This window comes from Amphiura filiformis, chromosome 3 (genome assembly GCF_039555335.1).
Source record: "Amphiura filiformis chromosome 3, Afil_fr2py, whole genome shotgun sequence".
In the NCBI taxonomy this organism is placed as follows: domain Eukaryota; kingdom Metazoa; phylum Echinodermata; class Ophiuroidea; order Amphilepidida; family Amphiuridae; genus Amphiura; species Amphiura filiformis.
The window spans coordinates 82,840,994-82,859,402 of NC_092630.1; the positions used below are offsets into that span (position 1 = coordinate 82,840,994).

General features: G+C 38.7%; 1 protein-coding gene across 1 annotated transcript in view; it reads right to left on the reverse strand.

Annotated features, from left to right (window-relative positions):
• LOC140147549 (E3 ubiquitin-protein ligase HUWE1-like) overlaps nucleotides 1-18,409 on the reverse strand; it is a 91,434-nt gene that overhangs the window by 14,923 nt on the left and 58,102 nt on the right. The window contains 16 exon segments of the mRNA XM_072169329.1: nucleotides 161-321; nucleotides 1,413-1,768; nucleotides 2,582-2,730; nucleotides 3,490-3,641; nucleotides 4,070-4,262; nucleotides 5,220-6,346; nucleotides 9,062-9,359; nucleotides 10,476-10,744; nucleotides 11,842-11,909; nucleotides 13,715-13,817; nucleotides 14,171-14,326; nucleotides 15,162-15,250; nucleotides 15,785-16,146; nucleotides 16,677-16,930; nucleotides 17,240-17,544; nucleotides 18,126-18,351. Of these exon segments, the coding sequence (XP_072025430.1) occupies nucleotides 161-321; nucleotides 1,413-1,768; nucleotides 2,582-2,730; nucleotides 3,490-3,641; nucleotides 4,070-4,262; nucleotides 5,220-6,346; nucleotides 9,062-9,359; nucleotides 10,476-10,744; nucleotides 11,842-11,909; nucleotides 13,715-13,817; nucleotides 14,171-14,326; nucleotides 15,162-15,250; nucleotides 15,785-16,146; nucleotides 16,677-16,930; nucleotides 17,240-17,544; nucleotides 18,126-18,351 (4,268 nt within the window).

Genomic DNA, 18,409 nt, shown 5'->3' on the forward strand with positions numbered 1-18,409 from the left:
TGACCTTATTCTTCCCAACAGGTAATGAGAATTTCAAATGGGTGTACCTGAATAGCCGACTCCATTTGAAATCTACACCTCCTGTGTGGGAGATTTAAGTCATGTCTTCATAACAGGTGTGTGGATTTCAACTGGAATAACATATTAGAACATCACTTACAGATGGTTGTGTTGTGTGTGTTGTTTCGCCAGTGGCAGGTGCCACAGTTCTTCCTTGTAGAGCGGCTGCTGCTGCACCTCTTCTATTCACCATTTCCATTAGTTCACTAGCTCCAGCTTCCAGGGCAGCTACTGCTGCTGCCAGATTAGCTGTCCCTGTCACTGCAAATACAAGTCAAAATGTGAGTGCAATACAGTTGTATATGCAATGGCTCAATAATGTTAGATTTTTTAATTGCAATTGCAGAGCTTCCAAAGCTTGGCAATTGTTTATCTCAATGAAGCATTGGGTTTTGAGAATTTTCATCAGATGGCCCTAGTTGGTCATGGAAGCATGTTAAGCCCATTTAGACTTGACACCTTAACATAACTACAAATTGTTGATTACAAAAGGCAGCTTTTGCATATATCTATCTAGCACTCACATGATGAAGTGGGCACAAGTACGCAAATTATTAGACAAGTTCAATGGCATCTCAACTTCATCAGGTTCATCACATAGAGACGTATCATGAAAGTCCCAAATCTGACATTTTTTAAATAGAAAAAGTGTATCACAAACACCACTATGTGATGCCCGGGATGTGATGCTCTTTTTCATAAACAATGTATCATACGCCACTATGTAATGCACTTTTTCCTATATGTTTACTATATTTTCTGTTTCACATTTACCCAATTAAAAGCTAAAATGTGAAGTAGAAAGTACAAGAAGGTGCTTTGAAGACTTTTAAGAAGTTTTCATGCACTGAATTAGAAATTAGTGAACAAAGTAAAAATAAGTAAAATTTAATATTTGAAAAGAGTACAATATGGTGCTCAGCCCAAATGTACCCTGATTGTAAAACCACCCTTATAAATTACATGCATACCAAAATGCATTCCATTCACAAAGAATAAACTGTTCTGAAACCCTTAGTCAGAAAAGATATCTTACCCTTCCCAGAATCCTCTGCAACATGGCACAACACCTCATTACATCAAATGATACTCCTATTACTTTGTACAGGTTCCCTTTCTTTTCATGTTCATAATAGACTGGCTAAACATAAGAGACTGGCTAGTCAAGAAATAAACATAATTCGCACACTTGGGATGAGCTCTATTAATTGAGGTACATTTAGTCACTATCGACCCATGTTGGTCTCGATAGCAAATCAGTACAGCCAATTGAAACAGGAGAAATGTATCATGGGAAGTGTAAGATATCTTCTCTATTTAGTATCCACTTGAGAAGAAGAATTTTCACTTACATTGCCTTTGAGTCTCAGTAGCTCTCTTGGCTGCTTTCCTGGCTGCCTCTCGTAATTGTATCACAACTTTCAGCATTCTCAAGAACAAGTTCTGGTTAGACATCTTACTGGTGAACAAGGTCATAGAAGGTAGACGTAGCTCAAAACCACCTCTACCTGTACCTTTGCTGTTACCCATTATCACTATGTTTGCACCTTGATTGAATCTATCAGAGATGATGCCTGCAGGAGTTGTTGCAGGGGATGCACTACTGCCAGCAGACGTGGATGGTTCCTCAGAGTCGGGAGAATTGTTCTGACTACTCCTATGTTTGGACTGGTAATCTTGCACTTCAGATAAAAGCTTTTTGATGTCACTACAAGACAAAGTTATACAGCAAATACTAATTTATATCAATGGCATACAGCAATGGTCCTAATAAACTCCCCATAATTTGTTCAATGAAAAAGTGACCGATATGCAGAAATTTGCATGCCATATTAAGTGAGTAAGCTTAAAACAGAGATGCGAGTGACCATCTAAATAATAAAAAAAAGTCTGTAATAGTCTGAAATTTGGAAAGCTCCTATACTTTTGTACAGAGGAAGTAGAGATAAAAATCAAGATCAAAAAGTCTGAATTTAGATTTTAATCTGAACTCAAACACCCCTGTTAAAACTAGCATTTTCTAGTCACAATCATGACATTACATGGACGTAATTCCAACTTAAGCTCATTGCCAAATTATAGACAAATTTTTATTAAACCACATTCTTATGTACTTGTAACTTTGTCGTATCTTTGATGTGGAAGTTTTCAATGAAAATTTGCTTCTAATACACACCCTACTTATGAAAACTAAATAAAATAAAATAAAAAATATCACACCAGGGTTTGTTTTAGGAGTATGGTACTTAGAACAGTAGCAAAGTTGCCTATGGAGAGTGTTGGATGGGCTCCTTTTTCTTCAGTATCGGGCATGCAGCTTAAAAACATAACCTTATTTTATTTACTATGTTCTTTTTATTTTTAGTGTTCAATTCATTACAATTGGGGTTTATTTATTCTCAAATATTAAATGCCCTATAGATCAATGAATAATGCTCATGCATTTTGCAAGCCAGTACCATCAGATCAGATGTGTATGCATTCCATACCATGAAACCATGGTGATATTTATTCAAATTACCTGCAAAGTGTATGACCAAGTTGTTGTGCTCCAGCAAGTAATAATCTTAACACAGCCTCTCTAGTTATACCATGGCCTCTAGATAGCTGCATCAACAGTGTTGTAGCATCCTCCAAACCATCCTCAGAACAACTATGGGCTGTCAAAACCTAGAAATAAACAGCCATGTTATTATGAAAATTGGCTTATTTGCAAGCACAAACAAAACAATGCAAGCAAGCAGAAAAACACAATTTCACATCTTTGTCAAATTAGCCCTAAATTTGTCAAATCAACCCATGGCAATTAACATTTATCTGATAAAAAAATAAATGTAGGCATTTATATATATAATTGAAGACCGAATTAAAAAGATTTACGACACCGCACCAGTTTAAAAATATTGTAGTTGTTGTTACTCTTTTATCTCAATTCATTACAAAAATGTGTGTTTATGTGCCCATATCATATTCCTTGCAAAGTTACGGTATTTTTTGTGAACATACATAGAATGTTGAAAGCCTTTCTTGTAGTTATTTATAAAATATATAGCTATTAGGAGGTGTAGAGAGAAATTTAGAAGCTTTTAAAACTGCAACCCAAACCAAGCAAATTTGAATTTTCGCTGTGTTCGTATTCATAGCGTACAGTTAATAAAAGTGCCTCCAGCGGTGGGTAGAAGCTAAAATCCAAAGCCTGCGTACTACAAATACAACAGGAACATTACGTCGATTGTGTGATAAATGGCGCATAACAAATGCTTATTTATTATTATTATTATTTATATATTTTGCAACACAGGTCATAGACACCTCTGGCAGTGACAAGTTCATGCTAAAATGATGACCAAAGTCCAAATGCCCTTAAAGTTGACACAACCAGTTCTAGCTTGGTCTAGCCCTTGATTTCTTATAAATGTATTTTCATACCTCAACAGCCAATTCAAGAAGCTGTTCTTCCACCACAGTTTTCTCAGATTTGGTCTCTTCTGTCTTGGAAGGTTTTTCCTCACTCTCTTTCCTCGCCTCCTCAACAACCTGAGTAGTCTCTTCCACAGTCTGAGTATCACTTGTATCTGCATCTACATAAATAGAATCCATGGTGATTGGCTGTTGTACTGACAAAATTACTTGTACTAACATTCTTATTAAAGTTTACTTTTTCTTTTTTAAGGGATTAAATTTGAAGGAAAACTAGCAAAAAATGCCTGAGAGAAATGCTGGAGGTCAAGGAAAGAGAAAAGAAGAAAATAGAGAAAGAGGCAAAGAGAGAAAAGAAAAAATTAAAGAAAGAGAGAATAAATCCAAAAAGAGTAGCTGATATATCATTGAGTACTCCAATGAGAATTGTTACAAGTACCTAAGAGGAAGTGAATCACGAATCATCTACCACCAATAACAAGATAGACCAGCCAGCTTATTTGGATTGAACCGAAATTTACACACATTAGATATTCATGACATTAAGTGTGTGTATCCAAGTGTGGGGTGTGTTTGTGTATGCCTTTACCTGCTGATGCAGTGTCCATAGGACTTGTTCCATTAGTGCTACTTGGACTCCCCTCTACCATTGGACTAACTGCTTGTTCCATTGGTGGCGAGGCTGCCACTGCCCCGGCTGTTGGGGCATCGGTGGGTTGAGATGGTTCGGTAGCTAAGGTTGCTGATGGTTGACTGCTTTCCTCAGTGCTTGAAGGTGTTCCCTGATGGTTTGAAACATATTCTAAGTTACTGTCATTCTTTTTTTTGATATATTACCATGCGTTGTATATCAATGTTAAATTTGCGTTGCTGGTTGGGTGTGATCTAATAATGCCCATTCTTAAGGTTCTTGAGCACCCTGGCAAAACAATTAGGGTTAACAATTCAGCAAGATATATTTAGCTGCAGAGTAGATCAATGAAAATGTGGCGAAATATGCAAATCAGCTCATTAATATTCATAAATATGCAAATCACATGACACATGAGTTCGATATTTGTATGACGAATCCGATATGTTATGGTATCATGCGAAATAAGCCATCCAATATTATCATTATTAGGTTTTCTTAACTCCTAATAACCCTGAAAACATAATAATGAAGTTGATCGGTTATTGCATTGGAGCTGCGCATTGGATTAATGAATTTGCTATCGCACGAACAGCCAAACAGACAAACCATCTGGGACAGTCTGGGTGATATCATAAGCCACGCATTGGGGACTAAAAAGCAGTACAAAACACTGGAAAACAGCTCGTAATAGGCGGGACTCATAACATTGTGGATTGATACAGAAGGGCGTACACACAGCTAGGGGCAGCACCTACGCGAACTACACTTTGCGTTTTGCGTGAATGACACATGCTTTTGTGAATTTACGCGCACGTAAGTTGGAACTTTATTGACTCGCGCAGTAACCAAAACCGAATAATAAGAGCTAATCATAGTATATATAGTTTTCAGCAAAGGTTCTTCAGCAGTCTGCCGATTTGTTTATAGCATAAACACAGAAGTGGGTTTCTGACTGACTAATAGAATAACGTCATCACATCGACACTTCATTCCCCAATCAAGTTACGAGCATCGCATGACCCAGGCACGACCTAGTTTATATAAAGCAATAATCAGGAGCTTGCTGAATACTATTATAGTTGGCAGCTTTGTTTGGTAGACTTACTTGTGTTGGTGCATTAGGTGTTTGAGATGTTTGTCTTGCTGAGTTGGCAGCAGCAGCTGCTGTAGCGCTTATCTGTGCTGCTTGTTCTGCTTTATCCTTATCAGGTAATGAGGCTGATACTAATGATAATAAATGCAGTAATCTATCTGTCAGTGTTGTACTTCTCCTCACAACAGGATGTGCTAGCATACCCATTAGACTAGCTAAGGGAGAAGGCCCACTGGAATTATTCTGACTATCCTTCTCCGAGGTGGAGGCACTGGGTGTCTTGGAGGCCGCTTTCCCTTTCCGTCCCTGACTTGTGCTATCAAGGCGAACTAGCAAATCCCAGAAGTCCATATCAAGTTTAGAAATAGCACTAGTGCTCTTTGTACTACTTTGACTAGAGCTTGGTTCACTATTATCCGATTGGGATAGCTGTGAGGATGACCCTCCAACCCCATCCTGAGATTTGCTCTCAACAGTTTCACAACTATTTGCATCTTTTGCTTTCTGGGGCACAAACTGGTATGGGAATACTTTAGCTAGTGAAACTAAGGTGTCCAAAGCATGTCTACAAACCAGGGGAGCAGCTTGTGGATGAATGCACACTAACGATCCCTGTCGTTCGCTGGATTTTTTTGCACCACGCTGCACTTGGAAGACATTAGCTCTGCAACCTAGTGCAGCCTCCATGCTAATAGACAACCATGATGGTTGAGATTTGACAACACTTGTTGAGGCTGCCTGTGCTTGTAATCCATTATCAGTTTCTCCTGTCCTAGTGTTACTACTGCTACTATCACTGCCATCCGTTTTGCACAAACTAGTTCTCTCTAGGATACTTAACAATGCTTGTAATATCCACTGCCGTGTGTTACTATGATAACTAAGGTTTCGTAGGACTCTGTGCAATCTTGCGGTGTTCAATTTTGGTTCATTAACAAATAGGAGCACTAAGAGACAGGTGAGTGCTTCAAGATCTACCAGCTGACGGCCCTGGAAGTTGGAACTTTGCACAATAGTAGGATTACTACTTCTTAATGGTGATCCTCGAGGGTTTCCCCAACCCCACATGCTGTCACTTTGTCCCCTTGGAACAGATAACCTGTAATAATTTACCCCATGGCCAAGACGGCTTTGCAGACCTGGAAAGAAGAGAAGAAGTAAGAGTATCAATAAAATGTTCAGAATGCCAGTGAATTAGGCTGAATACTGCAAAATCCATATTATCTGAACTAATACAGGCCATTTATAGCAAAATTGTATTTGTAAACTTGTGCATTTTCATGCAAAATACTTCTTAAAATTCTACTATTAATTTGGCAATGAACAGGGTGGCACTTGAGATTTGCAGAACAAATATTTTGTCCTACTTGCCTTTTGGCCAATTGTTTTAAACCCATCATCACCAACATACACCAATATTATTAGTATCCTACAATTGTCAAGATGTCAGGCCAAAGGTTATAAGGTAGGGCAATCCATTCATAAAAGATCCTTGGCTATAGTTTGAATAACGTCTGTTTAAGATTGCAGTGCAAATGTGGATGCATTATTCACTGGTTAACCTTAGGTATATACTGTTCTACATGCAAGGATACCTTCACTTTACCCTTGTCCACAACATTCACAAAAGAATGGGCTATTCCAGCTGAAATCCATACACCCCCTATGGAAGATATGACCTTAATCTCACCCACAGGAGTCACCTATTTAGGTAAACCAATTTGAAATTCACACTCCTGTGTGAAAATGCAGGTCATGTCTTCCATATGGGTGTATGGATTTCAACTGGAATAGCCCACATAATGACTAACCAGTGAAATTGGCAAATTCTGAACATTTACAACTAGAATCAATGTGCACTAGTTTTTTATAGAGACACTAAATATGTAATGTACAACATATAATGGTCATACTTGTTTTGATAAGGGTGTTTTGTATTATCAAACAGCATCGTGTGCTAAATCGAACATAACCTGATAACACTGTGCCAGTAATTTTCTTTTCTGGGAACAAACATAATTACAACTTTGCAACTGACTAATACAAGTGTCTTACAATGGGCTATCCCATTTGAAATCCATGACACAGACCCTATGGAATCTCCCACACAGGGGGTGTAGATTTCAAACAGGGTTACCCATTCAGATAATCCCATTTAAAAGTCACACTCCCTGTGTGGAAGATTAAGCCCATGTATGAATTTCAACTGAAATAGCCCAATTCCAACAGCTTGCTAAAGCCATGCAAATAAGAAGACATGCTGATAGTGACACACAAGAAATATGAAATCATTGGAACCAAGCTGTTCTTTCATATCAAGCACATATTATAATGAATTCTACATCATCCATTTGTACTGAATCTGTGCAATAAAAGTCGCCTTTCTTGTTTTAATCGCCTTTCTTGTTTTAATCGCCATTCTTGTTTTAATCGCCATTCTTGAATTGTCAAGTGAAATATTGCATGTCTGACTTACATGTACATATCATCAGTTTTGAATTTGATCCAAAAATAGCTTGTGGCACAGATGGATGATATATACTTCATAAACAACAATGTATCATGCATAAAACTATGAAAAAGAGTCCTAGTGAGATGAAGTAACAGAAGGGTGAGGAGAAACAAAAGATGGGAGATGGATTAGGGAAGGCTCTGGTCTTGGTGATCATTTCATGGATGACAGGGTGCTTATTTCAGTACATAAACATGTCACAATAGATTAAAGTAAGTAAATTACTGAATCGCTGAAATTTGGGGATGGGAGCATCAGTGTCTTGGTTCCTCCTTGTAAAGGGCTATTCCAGTTAAAATCTATACACCCCTATGAAAGACATTGGCTTAATCTTCCACAGAGGCAGTATGAATTTCAAATGGGGTTACATAAATGGATGACTCCATTTGAAATCTATACCAAATCTATACCCCCAGTGTGGGAGATTAAAGCCATATTGCAACATTTGCTGAGGAGGATGCCCTCAAACATTTTTTAAGTCTGGTTTTTACACAATTATTGTGATGTACTTTAGTAAACTAAAAAACCCTACAAAATTCAAGACTATTTTACACAAACCTCAGTGTTACTATTCTCATTATTTAGTTAGTGTCTCACATTTATTTTAAGGCAAAAAAGCAAACCACCATTTCCACTGTATTTAGAAAATTATTTAACCCTGATAAATTTGTTGTTTTTTGGTGAAGGGATAGGAGAGAAGGAAGGAATAAAGAGAGAAGATAACAAAATTTTGGTCGCCTTTTGAACCCGAGACCCATTGCATGCCAAGCACAAGATCATTGACCAGTAGCAACAGGTGTTTCGCTAGTCAGGCCAATGAAACTCTGCATAAATCACTTGGGGAACATTAGGGCTATGAGACATTTATTAGATTTTTGTCTCCAGATTCATAATATGAACTTGTTCGGATTTTGAAATTTAAGCTTTCAAACACTTTATTATCAAAAATGTATAATACATCATTTCCTCCTGAAACATTTATACTTCCTTGAACTTCTCCAAACATTGGTTATTATGGTGAAAATAAAATCCAGTAATTTAACAAACACAATCCTTCCTTGTCTGAGTCCTTTTGATGAAGTTGTTATAAACTATCAATTTCCAAACATGATAAATATTTGCTGATTTTACATGTTTACCTCTTGAATTACATGATATTTTGAGATTGACAAAACTTGGAACTGGTGTTGATTAAAACACTTCAAGAAGAAATAGGTATTAAAAGGTTAAAGGAAGCAATCCAGGCAACGTTAGGAAAAGAAGGGACATACACCCCATGGGAATTGGACCACACTGATGGGATTCAGGGTCAGGGATGGGTGGAAGTAACAGTGGAAGGCACCTGAACTCTGAAGAAGGATAGCACTCAGCATACCAGTCTCCCTTAGAAGCCTTTCTTGCATCAGTTGACGATGCCGTAGCACACGGTCTAGGCGTAGAGCCTGAGCCTCAGCAGCAATCTCCGATGGTAACACAGCTAGCACAGTATCATCCATGTCAGCCAGAACCGTTTGTCGTAATCCTGGTGGCAGATTCTGGATAAATGCAGCAGGGTCTACATCAGCAGGAGGTTGGTGGCTAGTAGGTGGCTGCTGGGCGGCAATAAGTCGCTGCTGTTCTGCCCTCTCTTGAGCAAGTACCTGAAAGAGAATGAACCACAATTGCATCATAAATACAAGATATTGGTGAAAATGTTTTAATGCATAATTAAATGTCAAACATTTTGTTCCAGTTTAGGCAAAAAATATTGTCCTCCACCGACCGACCCTAATCTAGAACACCTGAAAAATGTTTTTGCACATTTCAGAGCTTTTAAAGCCCTGATGCAAATAACATGACCAAAAACCATACAGCACATCAGGCCACCATACCTGAGCACCATACCAAGTTTTAAGTTGAGTTATTGCATTGGAGCTGCACAGTGGATTAATAATGGTTTTGCTTTCATCCAGACAAACAACAGACAACCTGGGGATAACATAAGCCCCACATGTGTGGGGCCAAGAAGTACCTCAATGAACACAGCACATCCAGATCTTGCAAGCTTTGTTTATTTTGTGATTATCAACCTATTTCTAGCCAGTCTATTCCCAACATGAAACAAAGGGAACCTGTAGTAAGCCCGGTAGTAAGTAATAGGAGTATCATATGATGTACAATCCACACTCTCTAAACAGAACCTCTTTTATCCGGATCTCTGTTATCTGGCTGTGTGATCTTCATACAAAACCGTGTTTTTAATTCCTTAACACTTGATAGTCTACAAAGCATTTAGAAGGACACCTGTTACATACAGTGCAAACCATCATTCAGTGTGAAACCCAATATTGAGTTTGTTTGTTTTTGGTTCTAGTTTTGGGACTTTGGTAATTCAATGGAGAATTATACATGATTCACTTATTCAGATTTTTCACTTATGCTGCGAATGCTTGGTCCCATTATGGCCGGATAAAAGAGGTTGGACTGTAATGAGGTAAGGACTCATGTTGAAAATGATTCTGGGAAGGATACATTATCTTCTGTTAAATGACACAATCTGCAGCTGTGCAATATCATCTGTGACTCGGCCATATCAAAATCCAATTCCATTAAAAAGACATCTGTATTATCACCCATGGTTCATTATTACAATAGGGTAAAAATGACTTGCAATCTATTACAAGATAAATATCAAACATTAAGCAAAGTTCTGATATAACTATCCTCACATTTTTAATAAAAGGTGTGTACAGGAAATATAATCAGATCACATTTACCTCCTCTTGTATATGTGGTGGTAAAGCCGCCAAGAACTCTGGGTTAACTCGGCTTAGAGAACTATTTGGGTCTGCTGGTCCAGGGGTAGAACTACTACTAGGGGTAGAACTAGATGTAGTGGGAGTGGTGCCAGTTCGTCCAGATGGGGTGCTAGTTGGTGGTGTCTGGGTGTTACGAATGCCAAGGTGTTCTCGAAGCACCTCCTGACGAATGTTTTCTGGTAGCGCTGCTAGGAATGATGGGTCAACTCCTGCTGGAAGTGCCACACCTGATGTAAAATAAGAAAATAAAATTATCTGCAGTGCTTTCGAGGTAGACTCAGGTTATCATTATGTGAAGTTTTAAATGGACTTCCCAGGTACACATGCACCCACTGTGAATAAAACAAAATGTAGCTGATATATCATCGAGTACTTCCATAGTGATTACTGCGAGTACCCTCTTCTTCCTCCATGCGCGCCGTACCTCAATTTGAGTATTGTTGCATGTGCACTGCACAGTCTACCTAAGATGCACAATTCTGGAACCTAGGATTGATTGCAGATATCAGAACCGGGGATGGTCCCCATTCTCTTTTCGAATAGCTCAGACACTTAACATGCACAGGGTTTGACTCTTCCTGTACACGGCACCACCAGCTTTATGTGACTTTCCAAACCGAGAACTGAACAAATATATGCAGGATTACCGACCCTAGGAACATTTTTGGATAGGCAAATGAATTCTCACCGAAGGCAAGCCCAAGGCTCGAACCAACACAGATCGTATTCTCCTGGCCAACGACTCGGCACCTTAGACCGCTCGACCATATCACCCTCTCAAAAGGAAGGGAATCAGCCAATGTTGGCTGTACGCATCACTACACCACCAATCTACCATCAATCAATAACAAGATAAACTAGCCAGCTTATCTGGATGCGTGGAAGAATTCTAATAATTTGAATTACCTGGTGCTTAATTAAGATGGCTTTTTAAAATATCAAGACGGTTTTAAATATCAAAATATATGCAAATAAGGTCATATGTTATTTTCTGCCGAGTTATATAACTATGTTGGGTTATATGAAACTTTTCTTCTGCTGCTCCAGTATTCGGTATTCTTGCATTGATTTCCCTGTGACACAGCCAGTGCTACAGGGAGCGCACCAATGAGAACTCTCGCGTAAGGCTGATCAGTCATTTGACAGTGTCTAACAAATTGTTACGCCATAGACCGTTATGTCTTCGCGAAAGACTGTAAAAATGTGGTTTGTGTGCCGCAGTTTTGTACTCCTTGGCACGACTAGCCCTCATTACCAAATGCTGTGACTTTGCCTGTTGGTGAATAGACTGTAGTTATTATTAGTATCTGGATACTGTACTCACCTGTTTCCCCGATGTTCCAGGCGTGAGACTGACTTGGTGGTAGAGTCACATTATTTAATGCGGAAGCACTGAAAAACACAAACAGAAAAAATGGTTAATGGTTCCTTGAAGTGCAAGAGATTTTAGTTCACATGCACTACAATAGTGCAAATCATGTTAAAGTTGTCGTACTTGGCATAGCAACAGTACTTATAGTGCTAATTAATATAGGCTATAGAGGCATTTCAACAGTAGCCCCATTTAGTGGAAAAAAGGTCATTGAACTTTGCACTGTATTAAGGATTCAAGTATACTTTGACCTCTCCATTATGTACGGTTATGGAGTTATGGGCAAAAGAGCATAATGTCACAGGTCAAGTTTTTCCCACTTAGGGGAAAAATAAAATTTGTTCTGATTTTGATGCTCAAATCATTTCTCTTGTTGCAGAAATCAGCTAAAGAATAGTTTGAACTATCTAGGATACTTCCTTATCCAGGTCAAATTGACTCAATAGAACTCAATGCGATTCTGCGGGTATTGTCCTAGTTTGATATGTAACCAAGATAACAAAACATTCTACACAGCGCAAACTGTTCTTTTTCTGATTTATCACAGAGAGACATAATATGTTCAGACCATTTCAGCAACATACTACGCTAATTGCCCAAGTAATTTTTTTTGTATGAGAACAAAGTACAAAATATGGTTCAAGCATGCATTAAACATATTTATTCCCCAATCTTTAATAATAATAATTAATAAAACTAAACCATGCTTATATAGCACTTTACACCGAAATCCCTAAGTGCTTATCCAAAGATATACATAGACAAAAACATAAAACATTAGTAGGAATTGTTTAAAATGATTAACAGCAAGAGTTTTTCACATGTATGTACTGGTAAACTGTTTCAAAGTTCTGTGGCATGACCATACCGAGTAGGTGATGTGCTAGTTAGTCGAAATTTAGTATAATATGGAAGACTACCTACAGGCGTTCTTTGCACAAGAACAAATAATAGTGATATAAATTAAAGGGAATAATCGGATATATTTAGGGTGATTACGTAACCGATGCATGCTTGAACCACATATTGTACTTGATCTAAATATTACAAAAAATGACTTGGACAATCATTGTAGTAGGGTGACGATTTTAAACAAAATCATTTTTATTTTCGCCCATGTGGAGTCAAAATTAGACGTCACAATGTTATCGCTTTGCGTATAACTCCATAATCGTACATCACAGTCACAGATTGTTTGTGATTTTAACCAAGTCCAAGCAATTCTGAACTTGACCAGAATGTAAAAGTTCAACAACCTTTACCCACCAAGGGAATGCCTTCATCACATTGTATCTCTGCCAAATATTGCACTATCCATTTTGTTGACATAGGTTTGTTTCAAGAAAAATTGAGACAGGTGCATTAAGGTATGCAGTGACCATGTTCAAAAGAGAAAGAATTTGCTGGTACTTCTTCAATATCTTATTCTACAAACTACAGACTATTGACTGTCCCTCGTATCTCTTAAGTGTAGCCGATATATCATTGAGTACTCCAATAGTGATTACTGTGAGAACCCAAGAGGAAGTGAATCAGCTTATATTTGCTGTACGCATCACTACACCACCAATCTACCACCAACAACAAGGTACACCGGCCGGCTTATTTGGATGCGAAAAAGAACATTATGAAAAATGACTTGCAAGAATAAATAATGGGAGCCAAGGTATGATAAAGGACCAAATTTCATAACAACAAACAGGTTAGGTGTTAATACTTTCAATTGTAATATTAACTGAAGGTGAATGAACATCAACACACAACCATTTTGGTATATATGGGTAGCTGACACTATAGTAATTTTATGGTCTTAGTATAATAATACCTTGGTGCGTTTGCATTAGGCTCTGCTACTGCTGCCTCACTGCCACCATCTGTTGTTGCTGCTGCAGCTGCTGCTGCTTGTGAATCCGGATTACTGGAAGAGGCTAGTAAACGAACAATAACAGGGTAAATGTTTTATGCCTATCAATTTCTAGAACACACAAAAACCTTCGACGAGGTAACAGTATGTTGACAGAGTTTGGAAATGACTAAAAACATTCACTCATCTGTAATAGTAATCACCATGATATTCTCGTTTTGGAGAATTGTAGTGAACAATTCTCCAAAACGACAATATCATGGTGACAGGTCAAAGGTTGTGCTGACTGTGTCAAAATATCACCAATGGTACTCATGTTAGTGCAACAGGATACATTGTGTGTAACAGCTTGTCCCCTCTAGACAAGGGGTGTGGATGGTATCACAATAAGTCACAATCAAAAGGCATCTTACTCACCTGGACTAGACTGCAAGCCAACTTCTGACAGATCCTGTGCTAGTAATGATGCAAATGTAGGGTTTGCCTCACTGAATGCCCGCAATGCTGGTGTAGTGAAACCAGCCAATCCACCTAACTGAGATGGGGTCATTACAGCTGGCCCGCTCTGCACACCTAGGAGACAAACATGTGCAACAGTAATTGATTTGCTACTTGCTCTATTCTAATGTAATGTGTTTGAGCAGTGAAAACATCCTCTGTGCTATGTAGTAGTTCAACTGAATCAAATATCGACTATGGTATAGTCTAAATAACAGTGGCAATTCAACAAAATATATATTAACATCAGAAAATGTTTATTTCCTGTAATATTACAAAACTGTCCAAAAAGGCTATTTTGTCTCTTATTATCGTGTTTTTTCTGCCCATCGACGCATATACATGATCAAGCAAAATCAGTCGGAAGTCGGAAATACTGATTTTGAGATATTGTCAAACAAAGGAACTACTTCTCTTTTGCTTTGGAAACTCTAAAACTGCTCACATCTTTGGAACTGGTTGTCTGAATTCAATGGTTTTTTTTGTGCAAAATGTAGCTCTGCAAATGCCGTTTACAATCCTATTAGAATCTGAATATGTCAGACTTCAGACTGATTTTGCTTGATCACACCACATATGGGCTATTGCATTTGAAATCCACCCCCTATGGAAGATATGACCTTGATCTTTAACACAAGGGGTGTAGATTTCAAATGGATTCACCCATTCAGGTAACTGAGTGTCTTCCATGGGGGTATGGATTTCAAACGGAATAGGCTAATGCCTCCATGCATGTCAGCACTTAATTTTTGAAGCATTGGCCATTGTAAATATTCATTTCAGATCATTCTTTTTTCATTTGAAGCATATTTTACAAGTTGACCTCATATGACATTTGACCTCAAGTGTGTGACCTTGAACACCACCATTACATTACATATTGCAGCTATGGGTCAGGTTTGATACTTACTTGAAGTAGTGGTTGTTGTGGAAGACATAGAAGTAGATTCAGGGGTAGGGGTGGATGCTCTGTTTCCACTCCCCATGGTTGGAATGGCACTGCAAACAAGTAGATTAGTAAATTACATTGTGCATAAAATGTGTCCCCCCCCCCCCAGAAGGGCGGTTCTGGCTTTCATGATTCAAACAAAGGACCCCTAAAACAAAACATTCGCAAAATGACTTCAAGTGACCCCTAGATGACCTCAAACATGTTGGCATTACATGTGTCAATGTATGCAACAGCTATTGTGTCCAAGTCCCATTGAAATCCACCAAACATGTGGGACAAATCAACAAAAGCCACCGAGGGTTAACAGACACCCCCCCCACACACACACACACACACATCCATACATCAAAGCGCATTTTATAGTCTCCTTTCCTAATGTCATTTGGCTGGGAAAACAAACCAATTAATATGTCAGCATGTACTTCAATTTGTAGAGAGACTGCAAAACATCACAATTGTCTTTGTATTCTTTGCCACTTAATAACTTGCTTGCTCTAATGAAATTAAATTCTCCAGACACTAACACTGTGTTTAGCAGTATTCTTATATCCAGGGCTCAATACATGCAGTTCAATTTTTACCTTTCTGTGGTTGGTGGGGATGTTGCCTGCATTGCTTCTGCAATAACTTCAGCACTTGCCAATGGTGGTGCTGCAACTATACTAGCAATTGCTGCTGCTAAGCCACTAGCTGGCCCTGGTGGGGTGCTCTGTGGAGTACTTTGCATGGTGGGTGTAGTGGTAGGAGTGCTTGTGGCTGGAATTGCTGGGGAGGTTGAATTCAGACTTCCCATGGCAGCTGCTGCTACAGAAGCAGCAAGCTCACTGACATTTGTAAATGGAGCTGATGTGGTAGGTGGCTCACTTGGGGCATCCAATGAAGCTGCTCCTGCAGTGCTTGGCTCATCAGATGACCTCTGACTACTGCTACTGCCCTCTACAACCTGTTGATAAAATGTTCAATATCTTATTTACAGTTGTAAAGGCTATGCTTGGCTATTGAAAGCACACTTGATAGATGCCCATCTATGCAAACATATAACAAATCTGACTGCAACAGCATTACGTGCCCTCCAACGGATTGAGTACTCCCATGGTTCACGTATCCAGTCTAAACTGATGTACCATGAGGAGAGCCTTAGTCTGAATTAATCTACAGATGTTTCCAAGCCAATTCCCAGCAAGTCGCCATCGCTGGGGATTGACGTTTTCGATAAATCCTGTAAGCCTTAGCGAGTAAACCTGTGATGTTGTCATTTGTCGTCACACCAACTTGAATGCCCAATAACGATGTTTGCCAAACAATGTGCGCATCGGCCTGACGCGTACTGACGTCAAATGATGATATCTCAGGTGTACTCGCAAAGGCTTATGGGATTTACTGAAAAGGTCAATTGAACCAGGGAACCTCCAACACAACAGGCGAGTACCTAAATAAAACATTTTACAAAATATCTGCTTGATCATTACTGACCTCCATCTTTTCCTCCTGGTCCTTGTCTTGATCTTTAGCCTCCTCACTACTGCTGGCTCCCTTTTCAGTTTCTGCCTTGGCCTTTTTGGCTGCTTCCGCTTCTTTCTTCTTTTCTTCCTCTGCCTTTTTCTTAGCATCTTCAGCCAATTTTTTCTTTGCATCTTCTTCTGCTTGTTTCCTTCGTTTTTCTCGTCTGTCTGCTAATTCTTCATCTCGCTGCTTTTCTAGCACTGTCAGGATTTCAGGTTTTAATGCTGTCAAGTTTAAAATTAAAATTAAAATAAATGAAACAATAAACATGCTGCCACAAAGAACATAATCTACCAATGTTGGTTTGTATTTTGCAGATTTGTAGAAACCACAATTTTAAATGAAAATAGGATACATCAATTCACATCATTGCTTACATGAATTTCAAAAACAAGCCATCATTTCTAGTGTTGATGTATACACAATATTCTACTTACCACTATATCAACTGTGTGAGTTTGATTTTGCTGAAGGACCAACTCAAGTGATATCAATTAGGATTTCAGAAATGCCAAAACGTCACCAAAACTCACCTTGAATGCAATCATACACACTCCCTCCATCCAGAACTCTTGCCTCCTCTGCCCATCTGCAATATGCTGATGGCACACTAGATATGGGATCTGTAGAGCTAGCCCAACCCTCGTTAAAGTTATCCTGATACAGGTCATTATAGATACTATCATAATTCTGCCCAAAGAGGTGGTCTTCTACTGAGTCTGTCACAAACACCCTAGTCTGGTTGCTTTGACCATGCCCTGTGTTAGATGATCCACCACCACCACTTCCTCCGCTGGTTAACTGCACTAGGTCAGCTGCCGATGTCAAACCAAGTAACCTGAAACATCCAAGAAGATCATTGGTTGAATTACGATGACATATACTGGTCACATAATCTGAGTATTTCAGGCACTATCTTTTGAGAGCTGGGCATCAATCACTTATGGCTATATCAAACATATGAATGCTGCACCACAAAATCAGAATACATTTTGTAACAAATGTTGTGAAGGGTATTGCAGAGTTCCGCTGAACTAATTTGTTTGAAGTGTGCTAAGATTAGGTAATCTTGCCATAACATGTTTAACATCTTATACTTGATACTATTATTTACACTACCATATCCTACAAAAAATCTTTTTAAATGAGTCAAATCATATATTATAATGCATAAAACTACCACCATAACTTGTCTGGATCAAGCTAATATCCTTTTAATTTCAATGAAAAGGCTATGAAAAATTTCAAGTACGTTTGACCAGACGACATTGTGTATTCCAGGTCACACTTGCTTTTTTTGTCCACATGCAATTTAACTTCAGCAACATTGTTTGTCATTTTTTTGTGTTCACGCTCGTATACATCTGACGCACAATAGATAATTCTGAATTACAAAATTTGATTTTGGGATCAACTGACCTAAGAATAGTTGGTACACTTGGTGTTCTGTTCCCACCAGAATGGTAGATGTGTACAGTTTGTGTGGAGTTGCTTCCTTGCCCATGCCGATGTCCCCTTGCTGTTCTTCCTCGATGACTGCGAATTGTATGTCCATAGCCATGGGTAAGATTGGTGTGGTCAGCATGTCTTATTAGCAATGGGTGAGTAGTGGAAACTGCCCCGGGTGCGGCAGGGATGCTTGGAGCTATGAATAAATCAAATCATACAGAATTTAATGCAGGAACAATCAAAAACAATGTTTC